Raw genomic sequence first — 24,202 nt, 5'->3', positions numbered from 1 at the left:
TTGTTTCTAGGCAACCATACCCATAGTTGTTGTCATCACAGATTTAAGAATAATTTCCCTGAATTTGGGATGGCAGAGAGCACATGGAGAAAATGGTGAGAGAGCCTGGTCTAAAGCAAACATTTTTTTTAATCTAATGTTCATTTTTTTTAATGAACATTAGAGGTTTAAAATATAGTAGTATGGGGGTGTCTAAGGTCCAATTTAAGATCATTTTAGCATGTTTGAGTTGCAGTGTGAAGCAGTTTTGTCAAAATTGTGGTTATGGGGTAAAATATGCTGGCAGCCTCAGGGCATTTGAACTATTATACAGTCCCACATTTACACAGTTGGGGTCAGAAAGTTATGTTGACCCAAACTGTGTATTGTTATAACGCTGAAGGTGAGAAACTCAAAATGTTCCTCCAAGTCACACACACTGCACAGGTTAACAGCTGAGTTACACCAGCTTGTGCTTTCAAAAGGATTAATTATAACAATGTCATGTTGGAGTAATATTTCAAAGTGATAAAAGTTAACTTATAAAATTCTCAAAAATTGAACATTTTGGCACTGTTAAATTAGATGTGAAGCTAAAAGCTGTCAGTCTTCCAGTAAGTCTGTGTTGTAATGTTAATTAGGATCAAAGCAGGCTTGCTCTTTATCATGATCATAGACTGAACCACTACCACACCATCCTTAACATCAGTTCTCTAACACCAGTTGTCATTTATTTCCTCATCAAAATACAATGCTTTGTCAATTGCCATCTGGTGGTTTAGTGAGGATTTTACTATAAATCCTCATCTCACTCTAGTGTAGTTTGACCTTTGCTAGTCATATTAACTCTTACCATAATCACGAGTATTCAATAAAGTAGATGGGAATCAAGGCTTTAGTTACTAAAAATATCGCATAAAATGTTATCATTAGTGTGTTTTTCTGTGTTAGCCCTGTGATGGACTGGGAAACTGTCCAGGGTGTTTCCCTGACTTCCACCCACCCGCCCGCACCCAGCACTTTATAGTAATAAGCAGGTACAAAAAAGGATGGCTGTGTTAATGCTTTATTAATGAACAAAAGCTCTCTACACTGAGTTGGTGCACAAGCTAAGTCGGTTTGCCCTTATGATTCAAAAATAAGTTAAAATAAAACACTGAAGAGGGCCACAGATAAATGAGAACAAATAATAATTGTCATTCCATTGACTATTGTAAATATTCCAGTATTATCTTGCATCACAACTGTATAACACTTAGATATGAAATTAGATACTACCTTTTACATAACAATAAGCATGACTTATTCCACTGGAACGCAAACTACGGGTACACACACACACAAGCAACAAAGACCACATGAACTGATGCAACTGTTGTAACTGTGATGTAACAGTTGTGTGCCGTGATGATGGTGGTTACAGATCCGGTGTCTACGGGCTACAACAAGGGAAATAGAAGGAAAAAAATTCAACAGCAAAACACTCTCAACATTGATCCGCCCTCTTTGTTTCTCTGTCATGGCCCTGGTGTCTGCAGCAGACCTGTGTTGATGGCTGACAGTGTGTGGCTGACCTCCTGCAGGTCCGAGCTCAGCTGACTGCTCCTCTCTAGCACCTCTGACAGCTCCTGCAGACTGGCCTCCATCCCGCAGCTGTGCTCCTCATAGCTGGTGAACATCTGCTCCTTCACCTGCTGACACACTTCATTCACCTGGAGGAGGTGGACAAATCATATTTCATAGTCAGATTAACCATATCTCCATTAAAATTGAGGAAATCGTTGCCTGGCTGAAGGCTTTTTTTTTAGATATCCTGCTGAAACAAGCAGACAAACTAATTAATGTTTGAAAACATAGCCTCCTACTCATATGTCATCATCAGGCTGACTGCCTTATCACAACACCCCAACCATTACCTTACTAATCAGTTTGCTCTCAAAGTCGGCCATGATTTCTTGGTCCATAGCCCGGCTCTGGTTGATCCTCTCTATCAGGTCCTGTGCCCTTTTCCCAATTTCCTCAATACTCGAACTCACAGGAGAGGAGCACTGAGCCTCAGCGTCCCCCTCAGCTGGCATCTCACTCATCGGCACATTATCTCTCTCACTGATGCTGGAGACGTTCAGGAAGGCACTTGAGTCCACACTTCCAAGGAAGAGGAAATTTAGTATAACAGGTTTTCCCACCCCTTGCCCTTAGAGAGCATTGGTGAAAAAAACTGTAGTGTTTTTTTCTAGCTTTTCCCTTATGGATGGAACAACTTTAGCAACCCTGAGCGATCAACATACACTAAAACAGACACATTATGTAAGATCACCATATATTCCATGTAAAATATTTTGCCTAGTCATTTAAGTGGTTAGAAAAAGTGATCAACTGTCTCTGCTTGTGTAAAAATGTGCTAAACCACAAAACACCAGCAACACTCAGAGACAAGTCTACGGTAAACGCACCAAATATTCAAATGAACTTTTGTCAGTTTAGCAACAGAGCACATGGGTTTTTGTCTGCAAAATGTATGGAGCAGATGGCAGATGACTAGATGTTATACTTTGAGATTACATAACTGAGCACCTGTGCTGCCTGTGGCTGTCATCAGGGGTCACAAATGTCAGAGTGCCCTCGGCTGGGATACTCTGGTTCATGACATCCTGTCCTGTGGTGGGACGCTGAGAGCACAATTACAACACAAAGCTACTCTGTTTTATATCACCTTAAACCAAAAGCAGGACCGGAAATACACACTTTTAAGTCATTTTAGGGGGAATAGGAGTGTAGTCCTAATGAAAGCTACGTGTTAATAAAGAAATTACGGCAGTTTTCAGGGCTGAATCCCCAGTGTTACCTCAGCAGGTGTGAGCAGCAGGTGGTGCCCGGGTTTGGGGGTGGACTGGCAGCTTGGAGCAGATTTCCCTGGGAAACACAGTGCCATGGTCTACAAAACAGGGGAGGCTCAGTCACACTAGCTATCCAACACTAGTTGAAGTGTGGCTTTTCGCTGGAAAAATCCAAACGTTACAAATAAATCAGAGTAAAAAGAAGCGAGAAGAACTCCGTGTGCTTCGTAATAAACTTTTCTACTGCGCCAAGGGGAAAAATAAAATAAAAAATGAAATCTTTAACCGTTGGCTTCATTTCCAATCTTTACCTGTAAACGTTTTCAATGAAATAACGTTAAATAGCCTATATTTTTCAAATAAATTCTTCAAAGCTACCTACTAGCTAAAACAAAGGCTTAAGCGTCAGTCTGACTTTAGCTAGCTAGCACTGTTAGCTTGGTTTAACGGTAGTGACTGAGGCCAGGTAGTTATCTTCGTCATGAGCAGTTAGGCTAACAGAGTTTGAACAGTTTGTAACTAAGACACTTTAACCTCAGTTAACCTGTTCATAGACTGCTTATTTAATAACTATCATAAATTATTATCATTAATGATGTATTAAATACATTGTCTTTCACTGGTTCAGTGGCGTAGTTACCGATCAGGAAAGAGGAAGGGTCCGGCTGCTGCCTGTAGCGCTCCGCTACCCCGCGGTTTGTTGGTTTGTTTAAATTTTTAATTTATTTTGTTTTTGTTTATGAGTTAAAGTTAGGGTTAGGGTTAGGTTTAGGCCAGCTGGACCTTACTGTAACAGGATGCGGCTGTTCAGAGAAGTAGGCCCGCTGTGCTCATCTAAACACGCAGTTCGCTGTTTGCAGCTGCTGCGGAGAAGACTTAGAGCACCCCTGATTTAAAGGAGGAAAACGCATTTGCATGTAGTGTGTGGTGGCTCCGAAATGAATGTCTGGCCATTTCAAAGTTAAAGCCAGAGTGGGACTACCTCACTAACTGAATGATATGAAAGAAAGTCACAAATCTCTCTCTCTCTCTCTCTCTCTCTCTCTCTCTCTCTCTCTCTCTCTCTCTCTCTCTCTCTCTCTCTCTCTCTCTCTCTCTCTCTCTGTGTGTGTGTGTGTGTGTGTGTGTGTGTGTGTGTGTGTGTGTGTGTGTGTGTGTGTGTGTGTGTGTGTGTGTGTGTGTGTGTGTGTGCAAGAGAGAGAGAGAGTGAGAGAGTATAACTTTACCTGCTGCTACTGAGGAAAAATCCACCACCAGGCTGGTTTGCACAGGGTTTGTTTTGGGCAACAGGAGCACAGAGCACTGCCAGTGTCAGTCAGTGCAAAACCAGGTTATATGGGCTCATATGACATTTCTGATCTCTGTCAGTGCTGTTATCAGCTTATACTGACTTTGTCGCAGTGTCAGGGACAAGTGTGGTGTTGTATTACAATAACTCCATCAAAAACAGTGCAGACATGGTCTTTGCCAGGGCCATCCATGCACAGCGATAAGTCCTGACAGAGCCCAGATATATTCAATACAGTTGAATTCAGTTTTATTTGTATAGCATCAAATTATAACTATATCGGGCCCTCAGCTGAGCAACCTCATTGTTCCTTGAATTTTGAGATTTAATCAAAGTATGATAAAGAATTAATTTAAGGTGGAAGCTGCAGACAGCCAGTCAGATATATATACATATATATATATATATATATATATATATATATATATATATGTATACATGAACATAAAATGTTCATGTATCATGCAAAGTCATATTGCGTAGTATTCCAGTTAAAATGGGATCAGGTGCATAAATAAGCCACAGGAAAATGCACATACGTCATTGCAAAACAGCATGCATGAAAAACAGTGCATATCTATGTCTACTTGAGCTCCACACAAACACACTCACACTCACACACACACACTCACACACACACACACACACACACACACACACACACACACACACACACACACAATCAGGTCATCTTGTTTCAATGTAAATATGCATAAAAGTACACATCCGTTCCCTTTTTCCCCCTTCCTCTCTCTCCCTCCCTCTCTGCTCCAGTCAGTCCACCTTCCTGACAGTAAAAGAACACTGAACCCCTCAAAATGTCCTCAACGCTGAGCAGATAATCTCTGGGGGTTGTCTAACAGTTTTAAATCCATCAGGGCATGAGGGATATGGGGGTGGGCAGGCCACTGGATGGATAAAGACCTCCATCCTCTCCAGCCTCATTGCATGTCTGCCACCGCCGCTTTGAAGTGGGGGGATTTAAAGAGCCAGCAAATCCCACGTTGTACATGATGCCCAGGCGTGTTCTACATGGTCTTACATAAGGAAATTGCTTTTCTGTTTTTTTTTTTTTTTTTTTTGACCAATAGCTTTTCTTGTTTTGTCCATGTGTAGATCTGACTCGCTGTGACTAATTGTGTCCCAAATGAGTTGATGGGATGGTCTGTGTGTTTGGTCTTGTCTTTATGGGGTGATGGTGGCTGGGATGATGCTTCCCTTGTATGAAATGAACTGAATTCTGGACAGAAAGCCCTCCCGCCCACCTTGTCCCTTGGTTTCTCTCTCTCTCTCTCTCTCTCTCTCTCTCTCTCTCTCTCTCTCTCTCTCTCTCTCTCTCTCTCTCGCTCTCTCGCTCTCTCTCTCCCTCTCTCTCTCTCTCTCTCTCTCTCTCTCTGACACATCCAGACACAAACAGCAGCCATGGCACTCTAATACTCAGTTAATTAGGAGGCTTTTCATCTCAGTGATCATTTGGATTATAAACCACGAGTCATAAGTTTTGTCAAAATGATTCATTCACATGATGGGACTTCACGCCATCAAGTGACAATCTTTTTTATGCACTACATTTAACAGGGACAAACACACTAATCCTCTGGCAAATCTACCCGTAATATAAGATTAGGAAATATCTGGGATTTGTGGTGCAAAAAAACCCTCAGTAGGATAGGTTAAGGCACATTTTGGATATAACATGATGCAGCTGGACATGATGCTAATCTTTTTTGTCTCACATTCTGAATTCATATCTGTTGCTGTCAAAAGAGAATCTCCCTTTCTCATGACTTTAGTCCAGAGAGCCAAGGAGAAATGTTTTTGGGAGACATGTATGTGCTTTTAGCAGGAGGGGGTTGTTGGGGACAATTAGGTTGTGTTCACTTTCACAGCAAATTTGAGGATTAAAAGGTGCAGTATATGTTTTGTTTTTTTCCCCATCCATCATTAGGCCACTGATTGAGGTCTACAGAGGCTTATGATATTAGTAAAATAGGCTAAGCGCTTGATTGCTGACATACATCTGATTGATTACAGATGAATGCAAGTAGCCCCTCTCTCTCCACATGAGCAGTCGTGTTAGAGTCGAAACTGTTTTCTTGCAGCTTCTCGGGGCAACAAGAGAGGAAGAAAGGGCACATCATGGACAGCTGTAGTCTCTATAAGCCTGAACAGAAGCGTGTAACAGGCTTGTTGTGTGTCTTGTGTGTCTTAGGCCAGCGGTCAAGTCAAGTGGGCGGACCTGGCAACTTACAACTCCTGGCAGCAGCCCGCACCTATCATTCAGCACCAAGGACAGAGACTGAGGTAGGCGGACGGAAACTGGCGCTACTCAGCCTCAACTCCTGAAGTCGGACCTTACATAAGGACAGGAGTGTCTTTATAACCCGTTGCGTCTGTTTTGTGCTACTAAAGGAGGTGCAGCTACCATTGATGAACTTGTTTCATTCAGCCAAACGGGGACAAACATGCACTCAAACATGCTGGTGAATTTGGTGTCGCGAAATAAGGTAGGCAATCTGTTGAGAGTGTAACTTATGATCTTCCTCAAGTTGGTTGTATTTAATTGTGACATGCACATGACTTCCACTTCTTTCCCTTGCAGACCTTAATTGGGATTCCATCAGACTTCTCAGATAAATACGCTTATAATGGAAAATAAATTGCTCCAGTTTTGAGCGTCGGAAAAGTGCAATAATTGCTCAGTGCCTAGCCATGAATGGCTTTAATATCACCGGCTGGAACTCCACTGATGAAGCACTGGCTTACCCGTACTCCACCTCGATAGAGGACCCGTTCTACAAGCAGTACAAGCCCGTGGTGAAGGACCTCATCCCTCTGCCCAAGGCGGTGCTCTATCTGCTCATGGCTGCGCTGGTAGTTGTTGGAGTTGCCTATGCTATTGTTGGACATCTCATCAAGGATCTGGCCATTGACATAGCAGGTATGGTATTCCTTATATCCAACTCCTCAGATAGGTTATGAGTATTAATTCAGGTTCTGTCCAATTTATTTCTATGGCACTTTTCATGCAAATTAAAGCAGCCCAACTTGCTTCACAAATAAAAGTTGCAATCAAATACAGCACAAACCATTAAATACATGAGTTGTTACAGAAGCACAAGGTAAATTATATGATATGTATTATATTATGTTCATGTTTATTAGGGTCAACTGGTAGTTTATTATACATTTAGAGTGAGATCTAATCTTGCACTATTTAATTACTGGGTATGCAGCATCATTGCATTAGTCCTAGACCACATCAGTAACAAAATAGAAAATGTAGGGATTATCATTTCCCATATTTCATGTATGATTTCTGTTTTGGTACTGAAATGAGACATCAAAGCGTATGGCGCACAATGGCAAAGCAAGGTCAACTGTATTTACAAACAACAATGTGGCTGATAATTACATTTGAAGGAAGCTTTTGCCTTTATAAAAGCTAAAGCCACTACACTTTAACTGGCAGTGGCTTCATATTCTTTTGTTATTAATTGTAATTATATAATCACCTCTCTCCCTTGTTTCCTGTGCAGACTGCATGCTTGGTCCACCTGGTGATGAAGACAAAGACAAGGAAAACAACCTGCAGTGTGTTGCCCCCAGCCATCCTCCTCCAGCACTACCGCTCTCCCACACCAATGCCTTCCATGTCTGGGACCAGGACGACGTGGTCATTCCCATGCCCCTTGACGAAAGCCCCCAGGGCAGCCCGGTGCTGCTGGCTGCCATCCCCTACATCCCTTCCTTCTTCCCTTCGCACTCTCACGGCCACACCAGCCACAGCCCTCTGGCCTCATCCAGCAGCCCAGGGCCAACCAGACAGGAGGAGATCAGCATCCCAAGAGAGTTCTGATTTTAGGAAGAGGAGTCATGGTTGTGCACAATTGGACTATGATCATGAAAGGCCTTGCTATCTATAGCAACAAAGTGCTGGAACTTCAAAATGCCTGCTGTTTTATTCAGGGCAAATTGAGGAACTCTGTGTTTAGGTTTGACGGCAAAAATGCTGCAATGCGTGCTGGTATGACTTTGACATTTCCTCTTTATGGGGGCAAAATGTGATTCATGAGATCACATGGTTGATGTATTGCCTTGAAGAGACTGCTGTAACATGTACAATTTGTAGAAAACCTCAGTTGAACCACTGTGTCATGTTTCTCTCCTTTGCAATCAATCACATTTTCAGCGATGCTGGGAAATTGAATGCACTGACTGACTATCCCATTTCTCTCTCTCTCTTATGTAACATTTTAAAAGGCCTCTCAGACTCATGAAATGTGACTAAAGACTATTATCTGTATTGCATACCCATCATATCAATAGAAAAGACAAAAGGACTGTGAAAAACAGAAAGCTGTGACAAAAAAGATGGCAAAGGACCAAAAAAAAAAAAAAAAGACTAGATTACCAGGGGAAATGACTGGTATTTTTTGTGTACTAGAATCTCAGTAAAAACTGCTGTATGTGCCATTGTGTCACATATAAATGAGGTAAAGACAGTGGTATATTTCTGTTACTGGTACAGTATATCTACTGTCCTTCGCCTTTGGGAAACATTGATTTTCTAATCAAAGATAAGCCAGGGGCTGTAATATGAGAGTGGAGCTGTTTTTAAATAAAAGTTGCATCTGTGGCTGTGTTCTCAAACTAAAAAAAAAAAAAAAAAAAAAGCACGAGATTGAAGATTAAGAGCACCCTACCAAGCTTGTAAGCTGCATCTACTACTGTACCTGTAAAAATCAAATTTGTTTTAAGGATAAACAGACATCAGTTATACACTTTCTATACAAAGAGTCCAGTTGTTTTGATGTACTACATATATCATAACCGGGAAGACTGGAAAACCTTCATCAGCATATTTCTATATGAACACATTGTTTTTGTACAGTAAAGCTACGCTGTTGCAGGTCATTTGAGTACCTGTAGTAAACCAACCACCTGGCCTCTACACAGACTTGTTTAAAATGTTATTTCTAGACATTGGTGGCTTAGCTTAAGAGGGAGACTTAGGGAGTTCCAGCATTTCAACGAACCAAGACTTAATCCTGCAGCCATTATCACAGGTGTCACACTCACTCATGGATTCCCCTATCTGGCACGCAGAGCCTATCCACGCAGCTTACGGCTCACAGGCATGTGGCAGGTTAGGAGCATGAACTAGATTCCCCTTTGTTACCCTCTTACAGTACCTTCTATTCTCGGTCCTCACATTATATAATGTGGGGGTGGAGAACTGTTGAAATCACCAAGTAACTAATTTTGCAGGCCTGGTGTGTTTGTGTTCAAAATCCCTTTCATTTCAAAACCCACTTCAGAGTGTCTGGTCCTATTGCATGTAATATGAAGATTTTTTCAAGCACCTGGATGGCAGAGGTAGACACAGAAAGAGAATATTCTGGCAGAAAGTGAAACTACAGGCACAGGTGGCTCATGGGTGGTAGTGTGAAATTCACATTCAGTTCTGATATACACACACCAGTCCTTGTGTCAAGAGATCAGTCAAGCTGTAAAGAGAAAAAGGCTTAAAGACAGTGAATTTTGTAGCTGTCATCCAACTAGCAAGTTGAAGGTAACACAGGGGGATGAAACATGATGAGTGGAACTGTGTTTAGTGAGATTTGAGATGAGGACTCGTATGTCTTAGGGAAATTAAGATTATGGAATGGAGAAGTTCTCAAAAATCAATTAAGGAGGAGGAAGGATTACATGGGGCTAAAATGCAACTTCAAAAAAAAAAAAAAAACTAGCACTGTGAAAAAACATATTTCCATTACAAGTTACTTCCTCCCTACATTCTCACAGATTTTGTCAATGCCTAATCTCAAGTACAAGACTTACATTGAACAACAAATTAAACCTGAGGAAGCAGCAATCATACAGCATGTTCTGTTTGATAACTTCATAATCTGTTCTCTCTTTCTCACGAACTCCAGGAGTGTGGGCAGACATATGCACGCACATACATGGACAGATTACAGACTACTCAGTCTACAATAGCTTATGTTAGATGTTAGAGAGGTTGATTGTAATCTCAACCACTTGGAACTACACAAATAGCTCAACTCCTTCAAGGTGAAGTCCATTTCTCACACACTCACACACACACACACACACACACGGAAGACAATCCATTCACACGTTAGAAACCTATCAATAGTAAAGGTGCAGCATCATAATTAAGGATTATCTGGTCATTAAGGCTAAAACAAGCTGTGTCTATGTAGGTGTGTGGTAGTCTGCATTTGAAACATGGCCCATCTAGCATACCTCCACACCACAAACAAAGCTTTGACGGCATTTATGACAAGAAACACACAAGACAGATTATGTGTCAGTATATGGAAAAATCTTTATTTTACCCTTGTACCAAAAGTAGTATTTTATCCTGTACAAGTAGGCCATTTGGTGCAGCAGCCAGAGCAAAAGTATGTAAAAGACAGCTGTTCCTGGTATGTAACACATTTTTATCCCAGCAGTGATGTTGTGCATCACATCAGAGTACAGCAGCTGCTTGATTGTGGTACAGCCCTTTGATAAATTAAACCTTTAGTGCATTGTAATCTGTCTGAGATGCTGTAAGGAGAAACATCCCTCCAATACTCCGTCAGACAAATTTGGTGGAACTGGCCGAGCTGGGATTGAGGATAAAACTTCATATTGTAACCAGAAAGTCGAGGGGTTTCTCAAGATGTTGCATGGTAAAAGGTAAAGTAGGTCCATCCGATAAAAAAAGATGTATGGCTGAGTGGAATTCAAGAGTCCAGTCGACATATGGGACTGTCGTAGACCATCTGTAGGTTCACCTTGTGTCCCACCAGCTCCCTGATGTTGTTGATGCCGTATTTAATCATGGTGGGCCTGGAGGAGAGACAAGACAGCTCCAAGTGACTGAGAGTTACTGTGATGCCAACGCAGCCATAATAAAGCAAAATCTGTTGGTGTGTCTACTCTGCTTCGGACAAGTCAGAGCATAACAAATGATGGCTGGGTTTCCTGTGGAAGAACACTGGCAAACTGTATCCATCTGCCCCCAAAGAGTACAAATTCAGGGCAGACACACACAGTCTGCTGGTGCTCTTATGAAGGAAGCAGGTCCCAACAAAACTGGATTATGATGGGTATGTGTGTCATTGTTTTTGAGCTGTTCCGTTTGAGGTTTTATGTGCAAATTTGTGATGATTTCAGCTCCACAAACAAACACCCACCCAAAATATCTTCTTTTATCCATGAAAATACACCAAAACCAAAAAAAGTGAGGGATGTTGAATCAAAATCAAAAGTAGGCAGGGGAGCACTGATTCAATAAAAAAAACAACAAAAACAAAACACTGAAGCCATAAAGGGATAGAAACTTGCAAATCCCCATCACAGTAACTATGACAGGATTACTCTGTGATCCAATACAAAGTAAATTCTGCGACATACAGACTGTCATGTGAGTGCTGTCTATGTATGCACTCACACACACACACACACACACAAATCAACCTGGATCTATTCCATTTCATGAAAATAGGATAGTGAATTTTATTTACAAACAGGTATAATCTTCAGGAAAGAAAGTTAAATATCTGACATGACAGTCAGAGGTGAGCTCAGTGGCTACACAGCTGCAGCATGGGATGACGGCTCTTACGTCTATATTCTGACTGAACCACTCACCTTTAATCCCTAAAGAGAAAATCTCCTAGAGATTACCAGAAAGGTATATTTTTCATATTACAGGTGCACCCTCATTTGCAAAACCCATATTATGCTCAAATGAGGCCAGGATTCCTTTTACTATACCGTACTGGGGAAAAGAAAGTTACAGCCTCATGTGTGTGTGTGTGTGTGTGTGTGTGTGTGTGTGTACCTCTCCAGAGACAGCCCCCAGGCAATGACAGACACATCCTCAGGAAGACCCATGGGCAGCAGCATCTCTGGTCTGAAGACACCTGAGTTTCCAACTTCCACCCACTTCTTGAGCCCTGCACATACAGAGAGAGAAACAAATAAAAATTAAATTAAATATTTTTTCTTCAAGGTTTTTAGTGTTTCCCCCTCAATAAATAGTTTTTAGGAGAAGAGGAGGTTTACATGCAACTAAAGTGAAAAGATCTTCGCAGCAGGGTAAACATGTGTTACGCATGACAATACACAAAACAATTCACCCTCCTATTAACTGCATTTATTTTTCAGATGCTGCTCATGTACAGCAATGACAGAAGAGGAGAGAGTTGTGCTGACATGAAATGAATGCACCCAGTCAATCACAGTACATGGACAAACTCCCAGGTTAACACGAGCCAACTAAAGCACTGGAGCACATGGAGGTGGACTGTTCTGTACCTTCATGGTAGCTGAACACTTCCATGCTGGGCTCTGTGTACGGGTTGTAGGCAGGCTTGAAGCGTAGCTTGGTGATTCCTATAAAAGACAACAGAGATTTTGGATTTCTGTGGCTCACATAAAATCACTTACTTTCTACTAGTAGACAATACAATCAACAACACTTGTCAAAATGCACGAAAAAAGACTGTACAGTTGAATAGATCATCTATGGAGATTTCTTTCTGGATGATTCTTGTGTCCTTGTTAAGCTCCATGGATTTCTGCATATTTATATGATTTTATGCATCTGGCCCCAAGGGCATTTTCCCACTGGGACAATAAAATTAAACCGAACCCTATAAAAAGATCAGTAAAATCGATCGAGCACTGCCATGCAGCCTTCCCCTGACCTAGTTTGGTGAAGAACTGATGCAAGACACCCATGAGGTCTCCCAGAGTTAGTCCATAGTCGGCCACCACTCCCTCGATCTGGTGGAACTCAGCCAGATGGGTGGCATCCAGCGTCTCGTTCCTGAACACTCTGTCAATGGAGAAGTATCTGACGGGGGTGAATTTCTCCTGGTGGATGGGAGGATGGGGAGAAGGAGAGGGAGAAAACGTATAAATTATGACAATGCATGCAAAAAAAAAGAAAAGAAAAAATGATTGGTCTCCAGGTGACATAAGGTTCCCTCTGCAAGTCATACTGAAAGTCCTCAGGTCTCAGGCAGCAATAGCTGTGAGCAGCTGACTGCATTTCTAAATTAAAACATGACCATCACAACAGAATTCAACAGACATGGCTGGCAGCCTACAAGAGCATTGGAGAAAAGACTATCAACGGTGCTAAAGACTACAGACACGACAGCTTCCTGTGTCAGTGGCACAAACATGGAACCAATCGACCTAATCAGACTTCTCACTTTCCTTATGGCTTTACTGAACTCCGATACCTACAATAATGTTTTTACGCATCTCTCTTTTTCATGCTTTGTTATTATATATTTATGAATTAGCTGAGTTCTTGTTAGTTCTCCACTAGACCTGTATGATGCCACACCTGGTGGTTTATTTCTCCATAGGCCTCATTTCAGCAGATAGACGTGTGTATGTGTGTGTGTGTGTGTGTGTGTTGTGCATCTCACCTGCTGTGCAAGTTTATACAACATGCGTGCACTGACAGCTGTAGTGTGTGTGCGGAGGATGTTCTTCTGTGCCTCCTCTATCTTCCAGTCATACTTGTACCTGCGGGTAGATCAAACAAGTCAGAATCTGAACTTCAGCACCAGAAACTGAGAGACAGCAGGATGTAGGGAAGTATTACATTTGGCTTTCTTGATGTGGTTGTGAAATGGAGGGAAGGCTACTTTGAGGTTACACTTTTCATTTCAATGTGTTTTTTAAAGATTCCAAAAGATTTAACTTGATGAGATTATATTACTCAAATTACTAGATCCAAATGAAAATGGCTGTATCTCCTGTAACGTGAGTTAAATCTGCATCTGTAATACTTCTCCATTATTGTTTTACATTGATTATAAGTGCATTGTGACTAGACTGCCTCCAGACTATATGGACAAATCCAGCCCCCTCCATGTCGGGTTTCGAAAATCCAACATTATCACATGTCATTAAATACATAATGGCCTGACATGATGACAAGTTATGTTGTGAGACACTATAACTATGGAACTGACTTTGGGCCAAATGCGGAAAATGAAGTTGAAACTGATTTATAAAGAATTTATTAATTTTATAAGAAGAATTTTAAGGTACTGTGGGTGAAATTAAGGTCACGAAATATAAAGTGAACATCACCGCTTAGAGGCTACTGAACGTTTTCAGTATGTGCTGGATGTGTGTGATTATGTCTCACCCTTGTGAACCATAGCCTCCCTCTGAGTGGACCTTCCTCACTCTCTCTAGGTAATCCTGTGGGAACTGGTGGGCCAGAGCTGGGTCTGGAAAACAATGTTGGTAATAAATCAGGAATGACCCTTGACTTGGATACAACTACAGGTGTGATGGGGATCATAGAAAAGTAAGAGTGCTCACAGACACGGATTGATCAGAGACACACATACAGACACATACAGATGCAGACAGACAGACACACAGACCGAGCATTCCTCACCGGACAGGAAGAAGGTGTCGTGCTGGTCTCTGGCGGGGTGCTGCTGGGGCTGGAAAAGGGAGTCAAAGTTCCAGAAGGAGCTCTCTATGAAGTTGTTGGTTGGCATCTCAGTGAAACTACAGAGAGCACAGGAGATACTAGGTTTATAATGTGGACCCTTTTTGTTTCTGTAGGTGTGTGTGTGTGCGTGGAATGAGTTGGCACTGACAGCATCATCCACTACAGATGTCACAAGAATCAATACTTTGGTATCAGATCAATTCCAAAATTTGAAAACAATACCAATATCAGTATTTTTAACATCAAAGTATTAACACAACTTAATACTTCATTGTAACTTCATGTTCTTGTTCTAATGGGGAGTTCACATTATTGCAGAAAATAACATTTGTACACATCTCTTCTATGCATTTCAACCGAGGCCGATCATCCGCTTATGTGTGGACCATGGTGCTGCGTTCAAACTTTGTTGAACTTTGACCCCATTGAGCACTGAGCTTTAAAGGCACAGCCGGTGACAGTGAGGTAAGCCTACATGTCACTGCTGCCAGTCCCAAATCTAGCAGAACCTGATTGTATGTGTTTTTGAATTTCCTAAGCTGTACAATCATATGTATCTGTGTGTAGGACAGCACTTTGAGGGAATACAGAGACCACACACACACAAAAAAAAACCTGTGCATGGCAGAATGTCAGCCTACAGATGAATCTATCAGTTTTGCAGTATAAACAACATTTTTCTGGCATAGGGATCTCTATCATGTTAATCACAGCCACAGTGGCATTAATCATTAGTAACAAACAACAAATAACCAAGCCTTGTGAATCTACATATATGATAACCTTTTTGACATGACAGATTAGCCAAATACATTTCAAGGTAATTTTTCACCTTGTCTTGAGGGAGTGTGATGGTGGACCAGTGATCTTTGGTGCTATCAATATAGAAATAAAAACATCCCGCCAGTGCCCATTATGCACACATAACACAAGAGTGCTGTACAGGCAGCACATAGAGCGCATCTCCTATAGTTTCTGTATGTTTTTCTGCAATAACGTAGGCCTTCATTAACATTAAGTCTTAGCAAAAGGTCAATTATAACATTATAGCCTGAGCAAAAGGTCAATACTGCACTTGCAACTCAGTGTTCTTAACCTTATGTAGCCTTTAAATATGTTAAACACAAAGTCTCCTCTATTTACTTGTTAATGATGTTAAAACAAAGTGAAGGAGAGTGTGCTGAATGTGATTTCTGTTTTTGCCATGGTATCAAAACAGGTATCACAATACTTTGAATTTCACTGGTCATCATATTGTGACATGCACTGCTACTCACCCCATCTCCAGGAAGATCTGCCTGAACTGTGTTCGCACCTTCATCAGCGGATGCAGGTGGCCACAGTCAGGGGCGACGCCCATTGCCTCAAAGTTATAAGGCTTAAATTTCTTCTCTTTCCAGCTACCACTGCAAAACAGCATAAAGGAAAGTAGAATAGAGCTGTTAAGGAAGAAACTGAAAAGGGGAAAAGTTAGGGAGGGTAGAAGTGGTTGTGGAGTGTGACAAGGATGAGGGCTACAGAAGGCAGAGGGCTGTGGGGTGAACAGGGGCACAGCTTCAAAAATCAGTCTGGAAAAGATTAACTACAGCTTCCACTTGGATGGCTGAGACTTCAGCTTGTTCAGGGGCTCAAGTACCCGTGCTTATTTTCAGTAAGTAGGTTTCCCATGATCAGATAATACGAAATAACAACTTTCCTGTGCCACTTCAAAACCAGCAGCTTTTGAACTTTTCATCCCAAGCTAAGATGTTTGACTACATCAAATCCATGATGTACAAAAAATGGGAAGCAAAAAAAAAAAAAAAAAAAAAAAAAAATGAATTTCCATTTTTTGGAGGAGGGGGGTGAGGGACATCTGGATACTGCTTTTAGCCAAATCCCCTCTATGATATCATTTCATGTAAGCCAGACAAGAGATTTTTTCATTTCGCTGACATTTTCATGTCCCCTGCTCTGCATGACAAAGGTATAAGCTGCATTATGCGGCGGGGCACTATTTATTTATTTGTGTATTATTTTGTTCTTGGTGTATTTTTTATGTATTTCAAATCAAATGCCAGACTAAACAGATCAGATTACATTGTTTGTTCCACCCTGCCTTTAGGACACAGCCCCTTCCTTTGGACTTGGCCCCAATAATGGGTGAGGTCTCTCTGCGTCCACTGTCTGAGGCCCTGCACACTGTCACTGACTGACAGAGGAGGGCAGACTGGACAACACACCCTGTAATGGCCAGACATCAGAAAAATACAGTAGTATAAATATCTAAACTAGTATACCAAGTAGTGCACATCTGTATTTGCCACCGTCGTTGGTTCAGCAGTTTATAGCAGCAGTGTGTGCACAGAGGAGATGTTTCCTATGTGTTATGTTCAGAACTAAGACCATATACACAAAGCTAATCCAAATGCTGAGATGTCTCTAGGGATCTGAGCCCTGAACTCACCTGGCAATCATCTCTGGAGTGAGCTCCGTCTCCTGTTTGGTGATGGTGGTGCTGAAAGAGTCGCCCTTAGTGATCCAGTAAGACTTCACTGTCCTAAACAACACATAAATAACATAATTACCTCTTACAGCCATAGATGTTATTGGTGACTACATACCTTATGGATTATATATGAATATACCTGACTTACAACTCTCAGTTTACATTTATAAATTTTCATCTCTGTAAGGCTGAACACAGTCATAAGGACAATGTTGCTATACACTTGAAATAAAAGCAGTTGGTGTGTTTAGGTGGACTGAAATGGACTGAAACATGCTGACAACTATAAATCTCATTGTAACCCATTTACTGACTTTGTTTGCATTCTGATCAATTAAAGTGAAGATATTCTTCATCTCTAAAATTAACAAATTCAGTATTTCAGGTACTTTAAATGGCAGTGAAACAAGAGCCTGGCATGCAATTTCATTTTAAAGTTTTGTTGATGTTATTATCGGTACATACTCCAAATTAATTTGAAATGTTAAACTGATCCACATTTGGGGTTTTTGACAGGTTATTGTTTATTTGCAAAAACATTATTTTCCACATTCATGGTCCCATTCTTCACGAACCTTAAATCTAAAATGCACGTGGCTAAGTATATTCTGGATTTGGTTGTTAGCCTAAAAAAGTATCCTGGATTGATACCAAAGTACATATTCCTCCAAAATCCTCTTATTCAGACAACAATGTCGTCTAAATTGGTACAGAGGCCAAAGATCTGCTAAGCTGCTACAACCTGGTGCGCTCCTTAGGGAAAACAGAAAATGTTGGGGGGTGCTGAGAACACAAAGTGCGGTGGTTGTGAGGTTTTCTATGCAACTAATTGGATCTGAACCTCATAGCTTGAGGGTCTAAATCCTCCGCCGACAGACATTCAATAAACAACGCACCAAAATCACTGACCACTTCATGACAGCAGTACAGCAGTTTCACTTGAACCAGACAAATGAAGTCGTGCCGCTGGGCCGCTGCCATTTAGGCCACAGGCAGATGAAGCGATAGACGGCTGATACATCAGGCCACACCGACCACATGTTTTAACCTGGCCGTTATACTGACTGGGAGGCAGACTGGATAGCACTATGCAAGAATTTAAATAGCTTATAGGGCTGGGAGATACAAAGTCAAATGTCTTTAACCAAATACCTCAATAGGAATGAATATTAGTCCTTCTAAAAGATATTTACACACAAGATATTTTGGATAAACAGTCACTAGTAATGTGGATATGATGACCAAACAGGTAGAGGCAAATAACACAGCAGATACAACGGTCTAAGCTGTTCACACTACTGCATCCCTTTAGCATAATGCAGCCTTCAAAAGACAGCATTTGTGTTATCAAGTGAGCACCTCCAATCGCTAATGTTTTAATCCCATGACACTTCCAGACAGCTCAGCACTAAGCCGCAGCATCCCAGCACCCGCTCCTAACACCAAAACACAGCCACAGTCACCCACACTAATCTGTAACCACGCTTAGGCTTAAAACCCACTGGACAATATTACACAATAATTTCTAAGCTCATTATTGGTCCTCACAACAAAAAGCACTGGGAATGGCTTTGGCTTAACCATAAACAAATAAATAAATTAATTGAACAATGACAATAATACAGACAGCTGACTATCGTGATATTTCTCACAATGCTGTATTGACTCTTAAATGTCTTGTATGGATATGCATTGTTTGTGCACTTCATTTTCATAGGATGTTACGATATCTGCCTTTTAGTCCCTGTGTTAAATAATGGCATTGTACCATTTCAGTATTAATTGATTGGAATGGGCATTTTGAGTTAAAACAGTTTGCATCAGTTTGTCACCTGATTTATCTTATGTGATCTTATGTCTTAGGTGTTATGTACTAGGTTGTATTTTAAGTTTACACACTTTCAGGCACTTTGGCAGCCTGCTGCAGTGTACTGTGCTATAATTCGTCTCATGACCCATGTGTCGTGGTACATGCTTGCCAATAGCCAGTGCTAGGAACATCTGAAATGTCCTGCTCTGTAGTTCAGGAACCAAAGGACAATTACTGGCAATTACTGGCTCCAGGGATGGTTTACCTGGCTGTCTGCTCAGCACCTCAGAAACTGAATTCTATCAACAAACCAAACATACCAAATACTGGACAGTGAAAAATCCTCTCATGCCCCAATAGCCGTTTTTCTTTGTCAGTCAGACAGATTTAAGACCCCAAATAGTCTGCTTTTCTTTTCAGCCAGAGCCACTGGATGCTCTGTCCAGCTACTCCTGAGGCTGCCACCGTGTCCTGATGTAAACCCCCTGACCATAAATTCCTAAATCCCAGAATAACAAGAGGATGTCCCTCCAAATCAACAGCACCCGGCTTTGCATGGACGCACCCTCGATTTCCAACCTTACTGTTTTTTTGTAGCTTTCAGTGAAACTAAACTTTTCCTTTCACACATCTCTTTTCCATCTTCCCATGTCAATACAGTCCAGCACTGGAATATCAGGTCAGACTGGTGATGATGATGCCTAGTTACGTTTCCAAATCCCTTGCTTGCCTGAACTGCCCTAAATTGCTCCTCTTGTACACAATAATATATCTTTCCTGACATGCCCTTCTTCGTATACAAAAACACACATCATATATGTATAATGAATATGCAAATTTGACGCTTAGGGCTAAGTCTCTCCTCTCCTCTCCTAAAAGCTGAGGATTCAGTTTATTTTCAATAACCCTGAATTGCTGTTGCCAGGGACTTCAGCTCTTGGATATGCTGCTGAATGCATCACCCTCGGGCAAATCAGGCTTTATATCTCGACTGGATTCTTTATGTCTGAGGAAACATGGGGCCTCCAAACCACTGGTTCAGGTTTCACAGTAACGCCAGCGTATTTATAGGCTGCTCCAACAGTGGATCCAATCTTATATGCCTCCACTTTCACATGTTTTTTTTTTTCCAACAGGGCTTCTTATTCTACATTTTCCTAGTTCCTCTATGTTCCCCGCATAGGTTGAGAAACACAACTCAAACAATACATTCTGGATAGAATAAATGACAGTCACAAAGCTCTAAAATCAGCCATACAGAGAATGGGATTTAACTCTAATCCTAGTCTCATTTTCAATACATCCACTGCTATTTGCTCAAGTGTTACTCAACCACAGGGCCCTAGAGAACTAAGAGGAAATCCTTCATCACTGACAACTAATGAACTGATCGGCAGTGAAGGAGCACTTAACCACAGCTTGTTCTCTATTCCCACCAGTTTGTTAAACCGAACCTCACCCTGACTTACAGAGGTCAACCACCCAGCCACTTTGATGGTGACACAGCCCAGAGCAGCACTGTCTTGTTCTGCCACAATAAACCAGCTACTGCCACCTTCTGGTAGACATAAGCAAGCATGAAAACAAGCATCTCTGACCTGTTACTTAGTGATCCCAGACTACAATGTATCAGAGATTTCACCCATGACACTCAACACCCAATGGCAAAAGGCCAAAGCAACATGTCAGGAATAAAACTAACTTGTCTTTTTGGAACACAGAATCCTGCAGTTCTCAACTCGGTATCGGTATCAGCACTGAAAAAATGATATCTGTGCATCCCTGCTGTTTATTGGAATTATTATGTGCTGCTCATTTCACATTTCAGAAGGGCAAATGCTTGAACCTCAGCCCTCTGCTTTACGCTCCACCCCACCTTACTGTTTATTTGCGAAAGAGCAACACTGGTTATTCTTTAACTCTGACATGCTGGGTAGAGAGACTGAACCTGAACCAGAAACTTGTGAGTTCAACCCCCAGCAACAGTCAGTGTCACTGCCCACTCGCATTAAGTCTCTCTTGGTACAAACATCAGCTCAATGTCATGAATGTAAAATGTGATGTATCAGCCATTTACATGCACCTGACCAGTCATAGTTTCACCTCTCCACTCAGCACTTCTACTCTGAAAACCTTCATCATGACAGGGAAATACAGGCTATAGGATCCATGAGTTCATGTACTAATCAAGTGATCACTGATCAGGTAATACAACAAGATAAAATTCAATATTAGTTCACTATCATGACCCCTCTACAGCTGTTTACATCCTTCCTTTTTCATCAATTAAAATGTATTATAACTTCACTGGGAACACATGAGCCTCCAGAGCACTTTTGTTCTGATGTGTCAGGAAAACAAATCTCAGCTCTTACACTTCAGAGAGCAGTTTTCTCTTCTTCAGCTCATTCTTCTCCTTCTCCTCCAGTTGAGATGCCTGGCCTTTCTGTACCAGGAGCAGCTTCTCTCTGACCTGGTCCTCTATGCTTTCGATCTGAGGACAAACAGAGGCACACACACACACCCAGCTAAGACTAGGGACAAACATTGCTTGAGTGCTTGAGAAGAAAATGATAGGTTGATAAAAGGAACACATACTGCCTTGAATATCCTCGGGCCACCCTCATGTGCCTTGTCCACTCGGATCCACTTGTTAGACATGGCTTTGCTGAAACCGACCTTCCCAAAGGCTAGTTTCTACACAGAAAAACAAAAAATATTGAAATTAAAAAAAAAAAATAATAAACACAGCTAAACATTGGTGGTACAGTAGAATTTGGGAGTCCATTCTGTGGTGCAAGTAACGTTTTCATTGATAATTCAATTTCTTCGATAACATGGAGAAACGCTGTCAGGGACTAATAAATTAGTTGAGGCAAAGGCACACATTAAAAGTAGAGATGCAGCAATGTGAATTTTTCAGGCTGATATGGAAATCAAAAATCTTCCCACCGATGAGAGCGAATACTGACACTGATGTGCATTTTTGTAAGAATGGTAATACAAATGCAAAAACAGGTTAAGCTTTTCAGACAAACCAGTCTTAAAATGTTATTTAAAGCTACTTTTAATGTGTTGCAAATTTTGCAGTTGTATTAAGTGACACAGTCCTAGGAAAAATAGTCAGACATGTATCAATTTCACAATTAGACAAATATTAAGTAAAAATGATACTGGACCAAAACAGAAATTGCTTTTAAAAGCTGACGTCAGCCAATTCTGCCGCTATATCAGTCCATCCCTGCTGTATTTAATGTCCTCTGTACCGCACTTTGGTCAGCTTGAGCCTTGGGGTCTGTACCAAACTAACTTGTTTTCGTATGTCTGGAGAAAATGATTTGTAGGTCAGGGCATTTCTTTATCACCACCTTACATCATTTATTATAATGGTATTTTATTACAAATTTTGCCTTGCAAAATTGAAAGACTGCAGGATGGCAGGACTTTTTTGGCAGGCCATCATTTGATCAACTAACTGTGTGCCCTCCAGTGCTGAAGCACATAAAATTGTCATTTGAAGTTACAGGCTACCATTTATAATCTACTACAACTCCCAAGCATCCTTGCTCCAGCACTGGTTCCCTCTCTCTCTCTCTCACACACACACACATGCACGCACGCACACACACGCACGCACTCGCACGCACACGCACACACACACACACACACACACACACACACACACACACACACACACACACACACCTGACTAGGACTGATTGATATGCTATAAAAACAAAAACACATTGCAATTATTTTGAGGTGTACTTCAATTGTGATATGAACCACGATATTAGTAGGAATGATTATTTTTGCATCATAATTTTTATTTTGACTGGGAAAAAAATTGAAATGATTTCTGCTTGGGTCTGTACCAAACAAACATGCATTCTGACATCTGGAAAAACCTGAATGGTAGGTCAGGGCATCTTGATAGCACCACTTCTTTTTTTTTTTTGCATTTATGACGTATTTGTTTTACATTTTACTTTTATCAAATCAAATACAGGCAACTGGGATATTGCACTATTGGGACATACTGTAATTTCACTAACATTTTGATTAATTGTACAACTCCTGACTAACCTGGAGGGAAAAGCATATGTTGTGTGGCAATATTGTTTTTTTTTATGACAGAGTTGGTCAGTCTGTGCATTTTGCTAAAAATAAAAATGACTGAAGTGAAAACTTTTGTTTATTAGATGTTGACAAAGTTTTCCCTTGAGAACATAATATGCAGTTTAAAAAGGCAATAAGTCACAATATATCGCAATACTAATCATATTGTGACTTAGGTATTGTGGTAATATTGTATTTTGGAGCCTCTGGTGATTCTCATCCCTACGTGGGACCCCGCAGACCTAAAGAAGAGGGAGATTTTGGGCATGATGTGTTGCTGTGGCACTCACCATGAGCTCAGTCTGGGCCAGGCCCTCGGCTGGGACGGAGGAGAAGACCCGGGCCTCATGGCTGCCCTGCTCAGCGATCTCCTTGCCCTCCCCGGTCAGCTCCCAGTGTTTGGAGGAGCGCAACTCTGCTGAGATGATCTGTGCAGAGGGACACACACACACACACACACACACACACAGGGCTGTCAGCTCTCCACAGTCTCAGCTGCTGCTCAACAACACACATGTAACTCTGTGTCGGGCTAGAAAGCAGCGAACAGTGCCAGTACACGGCCTACTTTGTGTCATGACTTCGTAGTAAATATGTTTCAGAGGTAAAGTGACAGGCGGAAGACTTCCACTATTTACGTCCTTATTGCATCAGTCACAGCGGAGTGAATGAACACTGTGGACGGAGACAGCCCCGACTTCCGCAGGGAGCTCAGCCCGGTACACTCACATCTCCGAGGGCCTGCAGGCTCTTCACCGCTCCGACGACGAGCTGGTGGTCCACCCCGAGGCTGCCCGACACCTCCACGCTGTCCACGCCGTCGTCCGCCTTCTCCAGCCGCCGCAGGAGAGTCTCTGCTACACCGGTGTCGGCCATGCTGCAGCCCTGCTAAGCCGAGAAGAGAGCGGAAGTGACGTCGCTCTCCAAAAGGTTGACTGTGCCTGGCTCGAGGACATCCCCCGCTATATCGCCTACACATTCACCAATAACAGAAAAAATATGTTTTCCCACCTACATTATTAAACCCTGTCTCAATTAATAGATAATAATAATGTGCTTTAGTCTGAACGTTGCATGTGATGGTACACAATGAAAGTGGGACAGCAGAAATATTATTTTGTTATTAATCCACTCATAAGTCTATTGAAATTCCATATTCATTGAAATA

The 24,202-nt window shown here is 41.6% G+C and overlaps 2 protein-coding genes across 4 annotated transcripts; both read right to left on the bottom strand.

The window, feature by feature from the left end:
• Window positions 1-1,081: 1,081 nt before the first annotated feature.
• Window positions 1,082-3,669, bottom strand: syce2 (synaptonemal complex central element protein 2). 3 transcript variants are annotated; one of them, XM_030056928.1, is made up of 5 exons: window positions 3,425-3,669; window positions 2,825-2,914; window positions 2,554-2,648; window positions 1,896-2,124; window positions 1,082-1,691 (listed from the first exon to the last, which is right to left on the bottom strand). In XM_030056928.1, the coding sequence occupies exons 2-5, from the start codon at window positions 2,909-2,911 to the stop codon at window positions 1,497-1,499; spliced, it is 606 nt and encodes a 201-aa protein (XP_029912788.1). In that variant the 5' UTR covers window positions 2,912-2,914; window positions 3,425-3,669; the 3' UTR covers window positions 1,082-1,496. The 3 variants fall into 3 exon arrangements, with proteins under 3 accessions (XP_029912788.1, XP_029912787.1, XP_029912789.1); XM_030056927.1 differs by having other exon boundaries at window positions 3,457-3,669; XM_030056929.1 differs by having other exon boundaries at window positions 2,825-2,892; window positions 3,457-3,669.
• Window positions 3,670-10,439: 6,770 nt separating this feature from the next.
• farsa (phenylalanyl-tRNA synthetase subunit alpha) lies at window positions 10,440-23,977 on the bottom strand. The gene is made up of 13 exons (XM_030058814.1): window positions 23,764-23,977; window positions 23,325-23,462; window positions 21,514-21,612; window positions 21,291-21,409; window positions 17,064-17,156; window positions 15,895-16,023; window positions 14,558-14,673; window positions 14,300-14,384; window positions 13,569-13,668; window positions 12,834-13,002; window positions 12,442-12,519; window positions 11,966-12,080; window positions 10,440-10,968 (listed from the first exon to the last, which is right to left on the bottom strand). The coding sequence occupies exons 1-13, from the start codon at window positions 23,908-23,910 to the stop codon at window positions 10,863-10,865; spliced, it is 1,494 nt and encodes a 497-aa protein (XP_029914674.1). The 5' UTR covers window positions 23,911-23,977; the 3' UTR covers window positions 10,440-10,862.
• Between the last annotated feature and the right edge of the window lie 225 nt (window positions 23,978-24,202).

The sequence above is a fragment of the Myripristis murdjan genome, chromosome 8 (genome assembly GCF_902150065.1).
Source record: "Myripristis murdjan chromosome 8, fMyrMur1.1, whole genome shotgun sequence".
NCBI lineage: Eukaryota > Metazoa > Chordata > Actinopteri > Holocentriformes > Holocentridae > Myripristis > Myripristis murdjan.
Note: the sequence above shows the minus strand (reverse complement) of the source record. Positions and strands in the feature narration are given on the sequence as shown.